This window comes from Parasteatoda tepidariorum, chromosome 1 (assembly GCF_982258835.1).
Source record: "Parasteatoda tepidariorum strain Cologne lab strain chromosome 1, Ptep-v5.0, whole genome shotgun sequence".
In the NCBI taxonomy this organism is placed as follows: Eukaryota; Metazoa; Arthropoda; class Arachnida; order Araneae; family Theridiidae; genus Parasteatoda; species Parasteatoda tepidariorum.
The window spans coordinates 71,706,968-71,722,665 of record NC_141755.1 but is presented as its reverse complement, the minus strand read 5'-3'; the positions used below and the strand labels follow the sequence as shown (position 1 = coordinate 71,722,665).

General features: G+C 27.2%; 1 protein-coding gene across 2 annotated transcripts in view; it reads left to right on the top strand.

The window, feature by feature from the left end:
• LOC107445377 (uncharacterized) overlaps window positions 1-15,698 on the top strand; it is a 177,142-nt gene that overhangs the window by 31,766 nt on the left and 129,678 nt on the right. For both annotated transcript variants that reach the window (XM_043039898.3, XM_043039897.3), the window contains exon 2: window positions 7,780-7,856. In XM_043039898.3, the coding sequence (XP_042895832.1) occupies window positions 7,780-7,856 (77 nt within the window). The remainder of the gene's footprint in view (window positions 1-7,779; window positions 7,857-15,698) is intronic.

The following is a 15,698-nucleotide window of genomic DNA, read 5'->3' as shown; positions in this document are numbered from 1 at the left end:
AATAAGCAAATTTTGCTACGGTAGTCGACTATGACGACATAAAGAAACAGGCGGAAAACATAAAATCGAATACACTAAAACGATGGCATGCTAGAGCGAGATCAGTTTCGATAAATATTTTAGGGTTTTAGTTTCACCAAAAAGCATGTAATTCATCTTGACGAAACTATAATTTGAATGAATTCAATGAAGGTGTAATCGATAAAAGTGAGAGTTACTTCCAAAAATATGATAAGAAAATTTAACACCGACTGTAAATCTTTAGATTGATAAGCTTTAATTTATTATTAACCATATTTAACCAAAGTTCACATATTTTTTTTCATGTATAGTAGTATGTAAAAAACACTTAAAGTTCTCTGCTATCAGTTAAAAAGGTAGAAGCCTTTTTCAAAATAGTAGTTCAATGTCAAAATTGCAAACTTTTTTTCTTCATATGTTTGTGCAGACTTTGTTTAAGCAAATTAAATTTCTATATCCTTCAATAAATATTTTATTTTTGCCTTTTTTTACTGTAGTAATATAGTTAACATGCTTACTAACAGCTAAAAGCATTTTCCACTAGCTGCTTTCAATTTATCAACGGTCCCTACTCAGAAGATATAATATAAATTAATTCTCACACGGAAGGGATAGTTAAAGATTTCACATTTTCTTTTTAAATTTTGTATACTGTACCACTAAAGTAAAAAAGAAATATACAAGGGGTTTATAGATATGTTGCTCTGAAAGAGCAATATTTGTGAATGTCGACATTCTCCTAAGATGTCGATGTAAGGAAAGTCTCTTCGGAGAATGTTCGAAAATATTTATTAAGTTTCATTGATTTCTCAATGAGTAAACATTCAACTACTGCTAATCTCTTGTTCTTTTTAAAAACTAACTATTGATTAAAAAAACTCGCATTTTATTTGAAATAGGAAACTAATTTATTAACTTTATAAGGGTTTTAAATAACTTAGAATAATTTTAAAACGTATTTCTTACTCAAATAAAGATAAAAACCTGAACCATTTAAATCAAATTGTTAAAATAATCAGTTTATTAATTCATTAGGCAACTTTGTTTGTTTTTAAACCCACCATCTTTTTAAGATACAGTGGGTAAAATTTTTTTTCACTCTACTAACATTTATTTTACAAAATTAAGACTCTTGCATCCATCTTTACATACTATCAATATAAACATTTATATGTCGATCTGAAATAATTTTATTGCGATTATTTTTTCATTGAAATGGTAGCTAATAATATAAAATGTTCACTTTGTTGAAGCATAAATGTCCCACATTTTTTTTTTTAAATGTAGTTTTTTCGTCACTAAAAAACATTGCATTTGCACAGCGAAGAATGGATTAAACATTCCTGCAATGATATAAGTAAATTATACATATTTGAATCTCATTGTAAGTCCAAAAGCTTTTATCGTCGTTTTTAAGAATGTATTAAACCTATTTTTTATTTGATCGTCATGGAAAAAAATCAAATAATGTTAAGTAAAGCGGTTTGAATGCAAAGCGTTCTCCTTAAATTGAATTTATAATAAAAAGAGAACGAGATAGAAACTAGTTTTCATTTAAAAAAACGTTGTTCAAAACTTTCATTTTTTTTAAATATGTTATTTCGAATATTTTTACTTTAGTTTTTTAAATCAAATCTATTCATAGCACAAACACTATCATTTTCAAATTTTAATTATGTATTTTGACAATTTTTTTCTAACAGAAGCAAATAAGCTTACAATTCGGAATTGATGTCATTTTTAAGTTTTCTATGAATTTCTAAACCAATTTTTTCAAAAAAATGAGCACTAAATGCAAACAAATTTAAAGTTAAATAATTTTATCCATTAGTTAGATTTAAAGGTTTCTCACCTGAAGATATTTAAGAAATAATTAGTTAAAATTAAGTTAAATTGTAAATTTATTATGGATATTTATCTATGTGATTAATAGGAAAAAAAGAGAATACTTTTATTTATTTCTGTCAATATAATAATTAAACACACAGTTTAGTTAAATTATTTCGTATAAGTTGAGTATATATTCATGTATTTCATATTAAATGTTATTAATAACATCTTGAAAAAGTGTAATAAAAAGCGTTAAAAAGTATGATATAATTTTTTTATGTTCTTTGAAATCTTTTTCTTCTACTGTTGAATCAGTTTTATTTTGACAAACGCTTTTTTATGGAAAATTCAAAGTTAGGTAGAGTAGGTTAAATTTGTCAGATTTTAATTTGAAATTTATTACGATTTTGATGACAGATATAAATTTAAACAGACAGTTTACTAAAACCTTTTTATTTGCATTTTTACTTAATTATATTTATTTAATGTCTACCAGGTAGTAAAATCTCCATATTTTGTGCAAACGGTTTTATTTAGTACTCGATATTTTTTTATCCTTAATTTTTTTCCCTCTACAGATAATAATGCTAATGGATATTAATTGAAAGCAACATAAATGATAAACGAGACAGTTTCTTTCAACATATATGCAGTGTGAGTAAGAAGAAAATTAAATATATATTTTTAAATAATCACAAAACTTTGAAGTATAAAATAAGGGAATTAATAACGTTTTTAATTCAAATTTATCAATTTTGTTTCTGTCGAAATGTCGTTCCTTTTTCCTTAAATACTGTTCCGCTTTAATCAGTGGCGGATCCAGCGGCGGGGTCATAGGGGTCATGACTCCCCCCCCCAAATTGAAAAAATAGAAATAATAGTTTTTTTAATAGTTTACAAAAGAAATAAATCATTTTAAAAATTATTTAAGGGGCATATATATCTAAGTAGGTCGGAAAAATCGATTTTTTTCCCATCTCATTATGTTCTTCACTGCTTCAAGAATCATAATCCAAAAGAATAAAAGGAAATTTGCCTTACATTTATTATTTTAAGATTACATTTAGGATTTTGAATACTTATTTATGTATTGTTCTATTGTTCATTATGAAAAAAATAAATGCGAAAACTAGCATTAAAAACCCAGAAATAGTTATAAAAAAAATTTTTTATAAAAAAAATTATTTGTGGGGGGGGGGATCTGAGTCTATCACCCCCCTCCCAGGAAAAATTTCTGGATCAGCCCCTGGCTTTAATATTTACTAGTCTTATTTCAGTCCTACACTGTTGGAATTTTCATTATTAAATTATAGTAAAATGACCGACAGCAGTCTGTCCATACAATTTAGTTTTACGGTAAAGAACATTTATTTTACTATTACGGTTTTGAAACCATTTACAACAGGTATGGTAACGAAACTATGAACACAAAACTATACGTTTTTTTAACCATATGTAACTGGCATGGTTTCAAAACCGTAAAAAAGTAAATTTTATTGGAGATAGTTTAGCAGCCTTATAGTGCCGCCATCTACGAGTTAAGGAGAACATCGTATTCTAACAGCTCAGGGTCACAAATTGGGGAGAGTAAGACACTGGCAGCTCTTCATATGTTGAAGGGCTTGGAGAAAATATTGAGGAGTCAAGGCTGGGACTCATACCCCTTCTCTCGGTCATGAAATTGATAAATTATCCCTCTCTGCTATAATATGTACTCATCAGCAGAGAACTAAATGGTTTCATCACGTGGGTTTAATTGGGGAGATAAAATTCTAGTTGCTTAACCATATTAGGTGAAAGCAGTTAATAAACTGTTTTCTCACAGTTAACAGTTTGAATGCCATCTTATTTACGGCTATTTGACTGTTTTGTTTGAATATGGTAAAATAACAAATAAATTAATTGCTATTTAATCCTTTTTTCAGTGAAATTTCTAACAGTGCAATAGCATAGTCTGTATTTCGACCTATTGTTAATTTTATGTTTTCTGATCTTTTAAAATTTTTGCGCGCAATTGCACGTTATTCACAAAATAAATCTACACTGACAATTATTTATTACATTATATTACATACATTACTAATAAATTAAAGCATATAAATTTTTTAAGTCGCTTAAGACTATGTAATTATAAATTGAACGAAATTTCGACGAAATTTGAACTAAATTGGTCAAGTAGTTCTCAAAACTGGGGTATTTATAAATATTGCTTTTTTTAAAAAAGTTTTTCACTGATTTCATTCAAATTTTGAATTTTTTCAATTATCTCTTTTAAAATTATATGTAAAATTACATTCTTCATAATTTAATTTTTTCGAATATAAATAAAAAAAATAACAACTAATAATTGTTATCAACTTTTAGTGCGGATTTTTAGTTGAAAAAATAAGTTTTATAAATGCATGCTGAAATATTTCAATTCGATAAAATAGTTCCAGAGATAAAGCACAATATGTATATAGCCAAATCAGCATAAAAATAGATATTTTAGTGACCACTTTCCTGTAGTTTAATAACTATCGGGACCATATTTTCAACGTTGAGGCTATATTGCTACCACTACCGATTCGTATATTTATTCAGAGACAGTTTATTATTGATTTCGTAACCCAAATCTTTGGAACCAAAACTGCATAGTTAGCATGTAAAATTTCGACCCTTTGAATTGATGTTTTTTAACATGATTAATTCCCCTCATTAGATAAAAAGTTAATCTGGCGCTCTGTTTTGTAATTAACATACTCCGCGCGGAGAAAAAAATTCTGATAGAATTACTAAAATTTCCGTCCTTCTTTGATAAAAAACACTTCTGTTAGGAAAAAACCACGATTCTGGTTGTTGAACCAAAATATATGGTATCTAAACCATTCAATTGGTAATTTTTCCTTTCATATGGTAACTGTTTACTGGAAATACTGGTTTTCAAAATTAGAGTTCTTATTACTACACATTTAGTAAAAATACAAAACTAAAATGTTAATTTTTACCGTTTAGTGTTACCGTTTAATGTTAATAAATGTTTTTTATGCCATGCTCTGAGGTATTGGGAAAAGATTACCAAATTTTACCTCATTTACTATCAAACAGCATGGTAATAAAACCAAATTTTATTGCCAATTTTGCCAGAAGCCATTATGAAAGCTCTTCGATAAAAATCACCGTGCTTTTTGGTGCTCCCCTAGGACCAGTAACACTGTAAATTTTACAGTGTTCTACTAGTTCTGATAATATTTTTTTCTCAGTGTATGTTTGTGTAAGTTTAATATGATTTGTATTTTTACCATTTATATACGTTTTTCTTCTATTTGTTATATAAAATAACATGCATCAGGAATAACATGAGGAAAAAAATAAGTTGATTTTTCTTAGCTTTAAAATTATCCTTCTAGTTAAAAACTAAAACTTTAAAAATTATTTTAGTATTAAAGCTTTACGTTTACAAATGTTTTAATTTATTTTCCTTGGCTTACTCAAAAGTATCTTTTTACGTTAAATAATTTAAGGAAATAAAATAAGTAGCTAAATTATGATGCTTGTATTCAGAGTACTTAAATGTCTCAGCAAATAAAGTTTATTTTTACACTCTTTAATAAATTGTTTATGTTCAGGATAATGAAACAATGATAGATTTTTTTTCTACTAAGGATGGCTTTAAGTTATCTAAGTGTTTAACTATACTGTTTTCCTTAACAAAAAGTAAGGTGCTTTTAAGAGACATATGAGGCTGATTTTGCGGTGTAAATGAATTTTAAAGTACATTGATGAAATTATTTTTGGTTCATAGTATAACCGCATTTTCAACCCCATGTGTACTTTTTTACACTTGTCAGACATGCATCTTTTGGTGAACCTGTCAGATATCAAGCTCTGGTGCTTTTTTCATACTTTAAGTTTTGTTTTTCAATGAAAGGTGTTTTATTTCACCTTTTAGATTTTGCAAGTAAACAATTTTGCATTCATTTTTACACTTTAAAAACTACCTTTTAAAATGCATGATGAAACACCCTTTTTTTGAATTTTTTTACACTGGTCAAACATCTATCTTCTGGTGAACCTGTCAGATATCAAGCTCTGGTGCTTTTTTTCATACTTTTAAGTTTTGTTTTTCAATGAAAGGTGTTTTATTCCACCTTTTAGATTTTGTAAGTAAACAATTTTGCATTCATTTTCACAATTTTAAAAACTACCTTTTAAAATGCATGATGAAACACCCTTTTTTTGAATTTTTTTTTACACTGGTCAAACATCTATCTTCTGGTGAACCTGTCAGATATCAAGCTCTGGTGCTTTTTTTCATACTTTTAAGTTTTGTTTTTCAATGAAAGGTGTTTTATTCCACCTTTTAGATTTTGTAAGTAAACAATTTTGCATTCATTTTCACAATTTTAAAAACTACCTTTTAAAATGCATGATGAAACACCCTTTTGTTGAATTTTTTTACACTGGTCAAACATGTATGTTCTGGTGAACCTGTCAGATATCAAGCTCTGGTGCTTTTTTTCATACTTTTAAGTTTTGTTTTTCAATGAAAGGTGTTTTATTCCACCTTTTAGATTTTGTAAGTAAACAATTTTGCATTCTTTTTCACAATTTTAAAAACTACCTTTTAAAATGCATGATGAAACACCCTTTTGTTGAATTTTTTTACACTGGTCAAACATCCATCTTCTGGTGAACCTGTCAGATATCAAAATCTGGTGTTTTTTTGATACTTTAAGTTTTTTTGTCCATGAAAGGTGTTTTATTTCGCAATTTAGATTCTGAAAGTAAACCACTTTTGCATGCATTTATACCTCATTAGTTTTGTTTGAAAGAAGGTGAAATTATTCACTGTAATGAATTTGTAAATATATGTACAATTTTGTGAATGTTCAGTTAAGTATCTCAGGCGGACCCTAAATAAGCAGTTCAATTAGAAAATTTAGAGGAGAGTTGCGTAATTTATAGAGAAAATATGAAGTTACTATATGAAGTTAATAAATTAAGAACAACCTTTAAAATATGATACTTGATTATAAAACCTTCAGGTTGACTTTTTGAAGGTTGTTCTTAAGGTCAACTTCAAGTAAACCACACCACAAAAACGACTTAAATGTTTGTAAGGTTTGTTACTTTGTGCGTCCACCATCTTGCGCAATAGCAATACGTATAGAAATGTCAATTCTAATAAGTAAATTCTAGGTGAAAGAAAAAAAAGTATTTTATTTTACACTTCAAATAACTTAACTCGGTACATGCACATTTTCTACAAGTAACATTTATTTGTGCAACAGGTTATTGCACTACAGAGTTGAAAAGATAACTTGAGTACACTGTAAAACAAATTCCGGTTTAAAATGCGATAAAATGTACTAGCATATTAACTGCACTGTAAAAAAATCCGATTTAAACAACGGTAAATAATTTTACCCTAAATTCTCTTTTTACCGGAACATGTTACGGAACAAAAAATGTGATATTCCTTAATTTTTGCAGCAATAATTATCATGAAATAACTGAATCCCTGTAATTAAATAAATATTACTGTTAAAATTACGACGTAATATTTTACTGTAAAAATAGATTTTACGATAAAAAATATAGAAGTGATGTTTCACCCAGAATGCCGGTACTTTATACCGTAATTTCACCCAGAATTTTTCACAGTGTACAGCATCTGTATTTTTCCGTAGAATACATTTTTACGGTAATGTTTTATACTTTTATTCTTATTTTAAGTGATTTCACTATAAATATTATTGTATAAAATCACGCTACATCGGATTTTTTTTGTTGCATTAAGTCTTGTCACATTGTAAAAAGAATTGTCACATTGAGAGCTGGTACTTGTTACTGTAATTTGACCCAGATTCTTTTTCAGTGTACATCGTTTGATAGAATGTTAATCTATTTTAAATTTGCCTAACAACTTTTTTTTTCTTCTATCAGGAAACATGGAATAATACTTCTATGGAGGACTCTATATCTAGTCTCAACTTTTAAATTTTTAGATTATACAATTGCACGTAAGTAAAATTGTTTTCTTTTACTTTCTTGAGTCGAAATCACTCCTGATTTATAATTCAGTCTACTTTCAAGGCTTTATCAATCTTGATTCTTCATGAGTAATATATTCACCTAAATTCTAAATTTTAAAATTACAACAGGCGATTTTGTATGCCATAAAATTCAGTGAATGTCCATTTCTTTCTATGAATGTTGACATTCTCACAGTCATTTTGGTGAATGTCTGCAATCATCGAAATTCAGCAATGTATTTTGAATTAAAAATGTTCGTTTAGATTATTTTCCCCTTACACGCCTTCCTTCAGTCCATATTGAATGTTGACAGTTGCCGGAAGCGATGAAAATATTCACAAAAGTAAAAATATTCAAATACAACATTCACCATCAATATATTCTAAATTTCGACATTTATTGACTTAAGAGAAACTAATGAAACTTAATAAATATGCTAACATCAACGCAGAACGTCGACATTCTCCTAAGTGGAAATTTCGGTCATTCAGAGCAACATAAAACATTTCCGAGCAACATTTTCCGAATTTGAACTCTTAGTCCTTAAAATAATGTTAACAGCCTTAATTCGTTAATTCAGAAAATAAAATTTAAATGAAAAAAAATTTGCGCATAATCCTAAAACTCGCTTATTTATTGATTATTTCATACAAACAACTTACTTGTTTTTTTAATTATCATTTTATATATATATAGTTCAAAATGTAAAGAAAACAATGGAAAAAAAAATTATAAAAATCAGAAAAATAAAAGATAATCTTTTTTTATCAGCTCACACGATTATATCTGCAAAAAGAAGTGCTTTCTAATATTGTATCAATATAGCCAAAGCAAAATATAGCAATACATTTGTGTGAGGAGCACTCAAAAAGGTTTCAATAAATTTACAACAAATTTCTTAAATTTACACACCCCAATCTTGAACCTAAATAAGTCTTTTATCCAAAATAAATTATAATAAAATAATAACTTAAATATTAGAAAAACTGATTTTGAAAGCATGTTTTTTGCTAAACTATAATTTAATAATTTTTGACCCCGTAGAGAGAGAAGTAAAAATTAGATGTCATTAGTATGTTGAGTCATAAATTACGGTACTTCCTGTAACTCATTTTCGGATTTCAAGAGCGTTTCTGAACTTACCTTACTTTACGATGAACTTACCGAAGTCCAAAGCCTAAATGTAAGAAAAATTAATTATAAGAAATTTTATAAAAAAAAAAAAAAGAATTCTATAAGAGTTGCATAGGGAAAAAGTTACTTTGTTATCATGTGTAATAATTTTTTACCCAGTGAAAGCTAAATCAGAAGTCAAATATTGGACTTAAAAATTAATTAATCTCTCGTATTTTCTGTGACTCATCATCGGATTTCAAAAGAACTTTTGAAGTTATTGACCTAAATCTAGAGAGTAAAAAAGCATTTTATATAAATAAATAAATAAGTTATAAAAAACTGAAAATAATAAGTAAAATGAAATGCTTAGAAAATTTTTCTCGAAAAAAATTCTTTTTTGTTATTGTTGTTGTTGTTGACTTATTCCTCTTGGTCAGCCGTAGGCTAACCAAGTCAATGAGCTCGAAAGTCTTCAGGAAATCAAATACAAGTAAGGGACCAGAGTAGAGGTCTTTCTTTTCCAGACCAAGACAGTGGCTCTTTGGCCTCTTTGGTAATGAGAATGCTGATCTCTTGGCCAAGCAGGGAGCTTCTGATAGCACAATTTCAAGTCGACCTTTGACCTTCCCTGAGATTTGCTCCAAGATCAGAACCACTTTTTGTTATTGTAAATGTTGCAAAAGTCATTTAAGTAGAGTCATAAATTTATTTGTTATTAATTTGTCATAAATTTATTTATTTGTTTATATTTGTTATTGTAAATTTTGCTATTCAATATTCCTCATATAGAGAGAAGGGTAAATCAAAAGTCATTTAAGTAGAGTCATAAATTTACCTATACGGTACTTCGAGTAACTCATCATAGGATTACTAGAGAACTTAATTTTACAAACCTAAATCTATAGTCTAAATGATCTTTTTAATAAAAAGTATTAATAACAATCTGAAAAAGAAATCTTTGATAATTCCGGCGAATTGCTAATGAGATCATTTAAGTAGAGTCATAAATTTACCTAAACGGTACTTCCAGTAACTCATCATAGGATTACTAGAGAACTTCTCAAATTTACAAACCTAAATTTATAGTCTAAATGATCTTTTTAATAAAAAGTATTAGTAACAATCTGAAATAGAAGTCTTTGATAATTCCGACAAATTGCTATTGAGATCATGCAGAGCGAGGAAGGGATTATTAACATCAAAAACATTTTTGTACTAGGCTCAAAGATGGCACCTAGCAAAAGATGATTAAATTTCATCCTAGCTAGGCAAATATGCTAGTTTTAGATTATTCCAATGCTTATTTTGCTCTTCGCAACTATTTTAAATTGTAAACACTAATGTAAACTGATTTTTTTTATTTACTTTCATGTTGTTCTGATATTTTCTTCAAAAATATATGTTAATTGGCGTTAAGTTTAACATTAAAGTGTGGTAAATATTAAAGTAATAACTATTAATGGGTCTATCATGTACATACTTCTGATGGGTTAGAATTATTATCATTAAACATTTATTGCTATTTTTTTGTAGGTTTTTACTGAATCAGATCTGTCCTTTTCAAATGTGCTACTTCTTTGTCATATGATAATTGTGCAACGAATAATTGCAGCATCTGAAAAATCCATTTCACCGTGAAATTTCATACCGTAATTTTTACAGAAATGTGTATCTAATTAGGGTGATTCAGTGATTTTGCTGTAAATATTATTGTAAAAACTACGGTATATCAGATGTTTCATTTCATAAAATTTTACGGTAAAAAATGGCTTTAGCAGTAAAAAAGTACTGTCAACCTGGTTTCCGGTACTTTTTATTGTAATTTAAACCGACATTTTTCACTGTGCATGATTATGGTGTTTATAAGAAAACATAATTTTTAGTAATGGGCAACCAGAACGTATTACAACTATGGTAGGTACACTGACTTCCTACTATTTGATGCACTGAGCATAGCGGGAATTTAATACTAAATCTATTGCAGTCTAAATATAGTATAAAAGAAAAAGGCAGTTTTATTGCGAAAATCTTATAATGTGGTGCATAAGATAAATATTATTAATTAAATTCAGACACTGAAGTAAGGTTATGCTTTTTATTTATGAAAAGCTTTAGCCGTTTTATTCATTTTAATATTTTTTTTTTGTTTACATATTTTATTCATGCTTTAATATCTCATATTTAAAAAAAGAAGCCTACAGTAAAAATATTATATGCAATTAATTTTTCTTTCATCTATCCCGAAACAGAAAAAGAAAGGAAAAAAACTGTATCCATGAATATAACTAAATTTAATAACATAAAAAATTATATTTATTTATTTAGAAAATACATATTTATTTAGAAAAAATAAAATTATAATTATATTTTTTTTTAGTAAATTAATACGGATTTACAACTATAAATAAAATAAAAATTGCCTTTCAGTCATAAGTCTAAGTTTACTTTCGCGGTGATAAAATACGCAAAAATGAAAACATTTATATAAAATCATATTTCGTAATGATATTTTATCTACTTCAATTGATATTAAGATAAGAAAAATATTTCTCGTGACAAAAAATCTTTCTTTTTTTCTAATAGATGGCAGCACAACTAAAAGTTAAGAAAGCAATGCTTCCTACTACCTGAATCTTAAAATCAAATTAAAATTTTAACTAATTTTTTAAAGAAGAAAAAAATACTAACTAGAAATAAAAATCCCTATGAAATTACTTTTCAATATAATCAGTAACGGTAAGGAGATTTTGAACACCTTAATTATTTTTATATCGATATTTTATTATTATAAGTTATTCTTCTCATCTTTGTATGCTCGGAAAAAAAAAGCTACACTTGATTTATTTTTTAAACTTAATTCAAATAAAACGTGCAAAAAAAATCTATAGTTTTAAACTATGTGTTGCAAGAAAATTAATGACTGTGTTTCGTCAGGTGTCAGAAACAAAATTAAATGAGACATATAGAGGGTGCAAACAAACAAATAAGAAAAAAAGGATAAATGTATTAGAGCTAAACTAATTAATTTCCTTTTTTTTTTTTTTTTTTTTTGGTTTTCTTCGTTTAGTAAATCACCTAAGTCAATTTTTCAAACAAAGAAAAAAAAAGAAACTGTAGCTTTTGATTATATGCATAAAAATTAACATGAAATTGGATCATATGCGAGACACAAAATCAAATGTGAGGAAAAGAGTGAAAAATAGCATACAAAAATAAGTAGGAAATCTAAATTCATTCTACGTTTTTCTGTAAACTCTATAAAAAATCATCAAAATAATTTTTTTTTAAATAAAGAAAAAAATAAAGTTTATAGTACTTTTGACCATATGTGAGAACTAAAATTAAACAAAAAATTAGAAACCAGGTCTTGTGTGACATGAAATCAAACATGGAAAAAAGCGTGTTACAACAAACAAACAGAAATAAAAAGAATAGGAAAATTATTTACGGAATAAAAGGTGTTCACAAAAAAGGGTAGAATAAATTTAGTTTAGCTCAAAAAATTTTTGTTCGTGCTTTCTTTTTCTTTTTCTTTTTTTTTTTTTGTCTGTTTCCTAAATTTCTCACTATTTTTGTCTCATTTGATTCTGTCTCTCACATGACCAAGCTTCTAATATTATGTTTATTTTTAATACATATAGTCCCAATTCAGAGTTTCTTCTTATGTTTTGTTTAATTACAAAAAATGGATATTCGTGATTTGAGTTTACACAGAAAAGTCGGAGGATTTTTTTAATGTCTATTGAATTTTTCCTTTTTATTTCTTTTTGCTTGTTTCTAGAGCATGCTATATTTAATCAAATCAAAGTCCACAATATACAGTGTGCAAAAAAAATAAATGAATAAGCGAACAAGCTTAATAACTTTTGATCTAATGATCGGATCTTCACGTACTGGGACTCAATTTTATAATGGTAGAGGGGCTGATCTCAAATATGCTAATTAATTAGTGCTTACGATATTTTAAGTTAGGAAATGAGATACAAAAACGTACTTCTTCTGAATAAACGTACCTTTTTTGATGGATTCGTATCCCCCTCCCTCCAAGAAAAATAAATAGGCTAGCTTCAATCTGTGATATATGGTCACAATAGTTTGGTCAGGAGAGTGACTCAAAGTTTGTGCTTATTTTGTTAAAGTTTGTGCAAAGTTAATGTTCATTTTACTTTTTGTGTACTTTATATTATCTCGAGAACTTTTTAAGCAAATTCAAAGCATTTTGTACACAATTATAAAATTTATTTATCCAAATATAATTCCATGCAAAGTATAACTTTTAGTAAATATTTATTACTTTTCATTATTTTATTTTATAACATCTGAAAAGCTTTTTAATTGTAAAGTATATAATGTTTTACATCATTAAAAAAAAAAAAAAAAAGCCAAAATGCAGCATTTGAGCGAAATCGGTGATTTTTGATTCTCGGCTCTTCCCTCTAATTTCGTATCTAAAAATATCGCCACCCCTTCGAACCTTGCAGATTGAGTCCTCGAACTTGAAGATCAGATCTTTAGATCAAAAGTTATTCAGAGTGGATGAAAAGTTGGTCAGTTTTATAGTTTGTACTCTTTATAATCTGGAAAATGCTCAATATTTTTAATTTCCTAAATTGCTTGCATATTACTTCAGAAAATTTTATACATTCTATAATTCTGAATTCTGAATAATTCTGAATATAATTCTGAATTTCCAATTTCTGAATAAAGGTCATTTAAGCAATTGGATCTGATCATGCATTAAAAAGCTCTCAGAAAATCGATTAATAATAGCTTTTACACTTAATTATCTGCAAGGAAAAGTGGCTTCATTAGGTAAGACTAGTCAGTGAAATAAAATTCTGATTGCTTTACCGTATTAGGTTAAAGCAGTTAATAAACGGTTTTTCTCACAGTTAATACTTTCAATACCATCTTATTTATGGTTACTTGACTTTTTTTGATTGAATTTGGTAAATTAACAATTAAATAAATTGCTATTTAACCATTTCATCCGAAAAATTTCTACAAGTTGTACAAGTATGGTGGTTAGAGTATTTTACAATGATCTCTGTGGTCCTTGGTTCGAACCCTGCCAGCAGACAAAGCATTTTTCTCACATATTTCTCCTGCCAATGCACTTTTGAGACAATGAATATTTGTATTTGCGTGCTTTTGCGTAAGTGTGTATTTGCTTTTTCAATTATGAATACATGGGATTTTCAAATTCGACAATAATATGTTTCGGAGATATTTTGACGAATTTTTGCTCTTTTTATTGAGACTTTTTACTCAGCATAGCTGGACAATTTTTTAAAATTGGTGCTTATCTGGACCCCTTAGTTACTCTTTGTAGGGATTACGTCATTATGGATAGGCCCCTTATTTTCTTTTGCCGTGCGCTTCGTTGTATCACATTGATTGAGCGGTACTGGGGCGGAGGGGGTTAAAAATCCGATTGCGATAATGTCCTTCTTAATTTTATTCTTTTATTGCTCTTTGTTCTTTTTTTTTTCTTATTGCATTTTCTCAAGTTCTCAAGCTCTCTGGGCTTTAAAAAGAGTTTATGCAGGATAATTGAAAACTCAACTTTAATTTTATATATATCAAAATTCAAATAAGTGCATAAGAAAAGAACTTCTACTGAGTTTTGTCCAATGGTCAACATCCAACGGTTCATTGTGTTGGCTTAAGGTACAACATATGATAGCTAATTGTAAATACTTTTGTTTACTATTATGCTTGTTTTCTAAAGAGAAAGTTAGCTTTTTAACTTTCTCAGTGATAACGATCATCAAAGGCATCTAATGAATAAATTTTGCCCCATACATTCAAACAGCTTTGCATGCAGCTAACTTAACTCAATACTTATTATACATTTGTTTTATGACTTATATTAAAAGAGTAATAAATTTGATTGCTATTTAAATGGGTAAATTATAATCATAGTTAAATTAAATTAATAATAATAAACTCTTTTTATTTTTTTAATATTAAGTTTTGATTAAAAAAAATTATGCTTTAATCAGATTCATGCCTATTAAAACTTAATAAATTCTTTTCTCTTCAGTTTTATACAACAGGAAAAATCGGATATTAATTATAACTGAGTGTAACTGATTGTATTATAATTTAGTTCAAAAGAATAATAAATTTGATTTTTATGCAAATGTAAAAAATATGGTGTTAAATTAGCTTTATTGTGATTTAATCATATATAAATGACTTTTTTTTAATAATGTCTGGATAAATGTGATCGTAATGTAAATGGACAAAGAAATCAAATTTGACTTGCCTTGTTGTTTATTTGCTTATTTTTATGACTAATTTTATTTTATCTTTAAGTTTTAATTAAAAAATGCTTTGACAAGATTTATGCCTATCTATAGTTCAAGAAAATCCTTTCATGAATGGTGGACTACCGGTAAAACTTTATAACTTAATAACTTATAAATTAATAACTTATATCTTAATAACTTATAACTTAATAACTTATAACTTAATAACTTATAACTTAATACTTAATACTTATAACTTAATAACTTATAACTTAATAACTTATAACTTATAACTTATAACTTAATAACTTATAACTTAATAACTTATAACTTAATAACTTATAACTTAATAACTTATAACTTAATAATTTATAATTTTATAACTTATATAAGGTGATTAAAAGTTAACGCAATACACTATTTTATAATTTAGTTTCAAAAATAATAAACTTAATCATT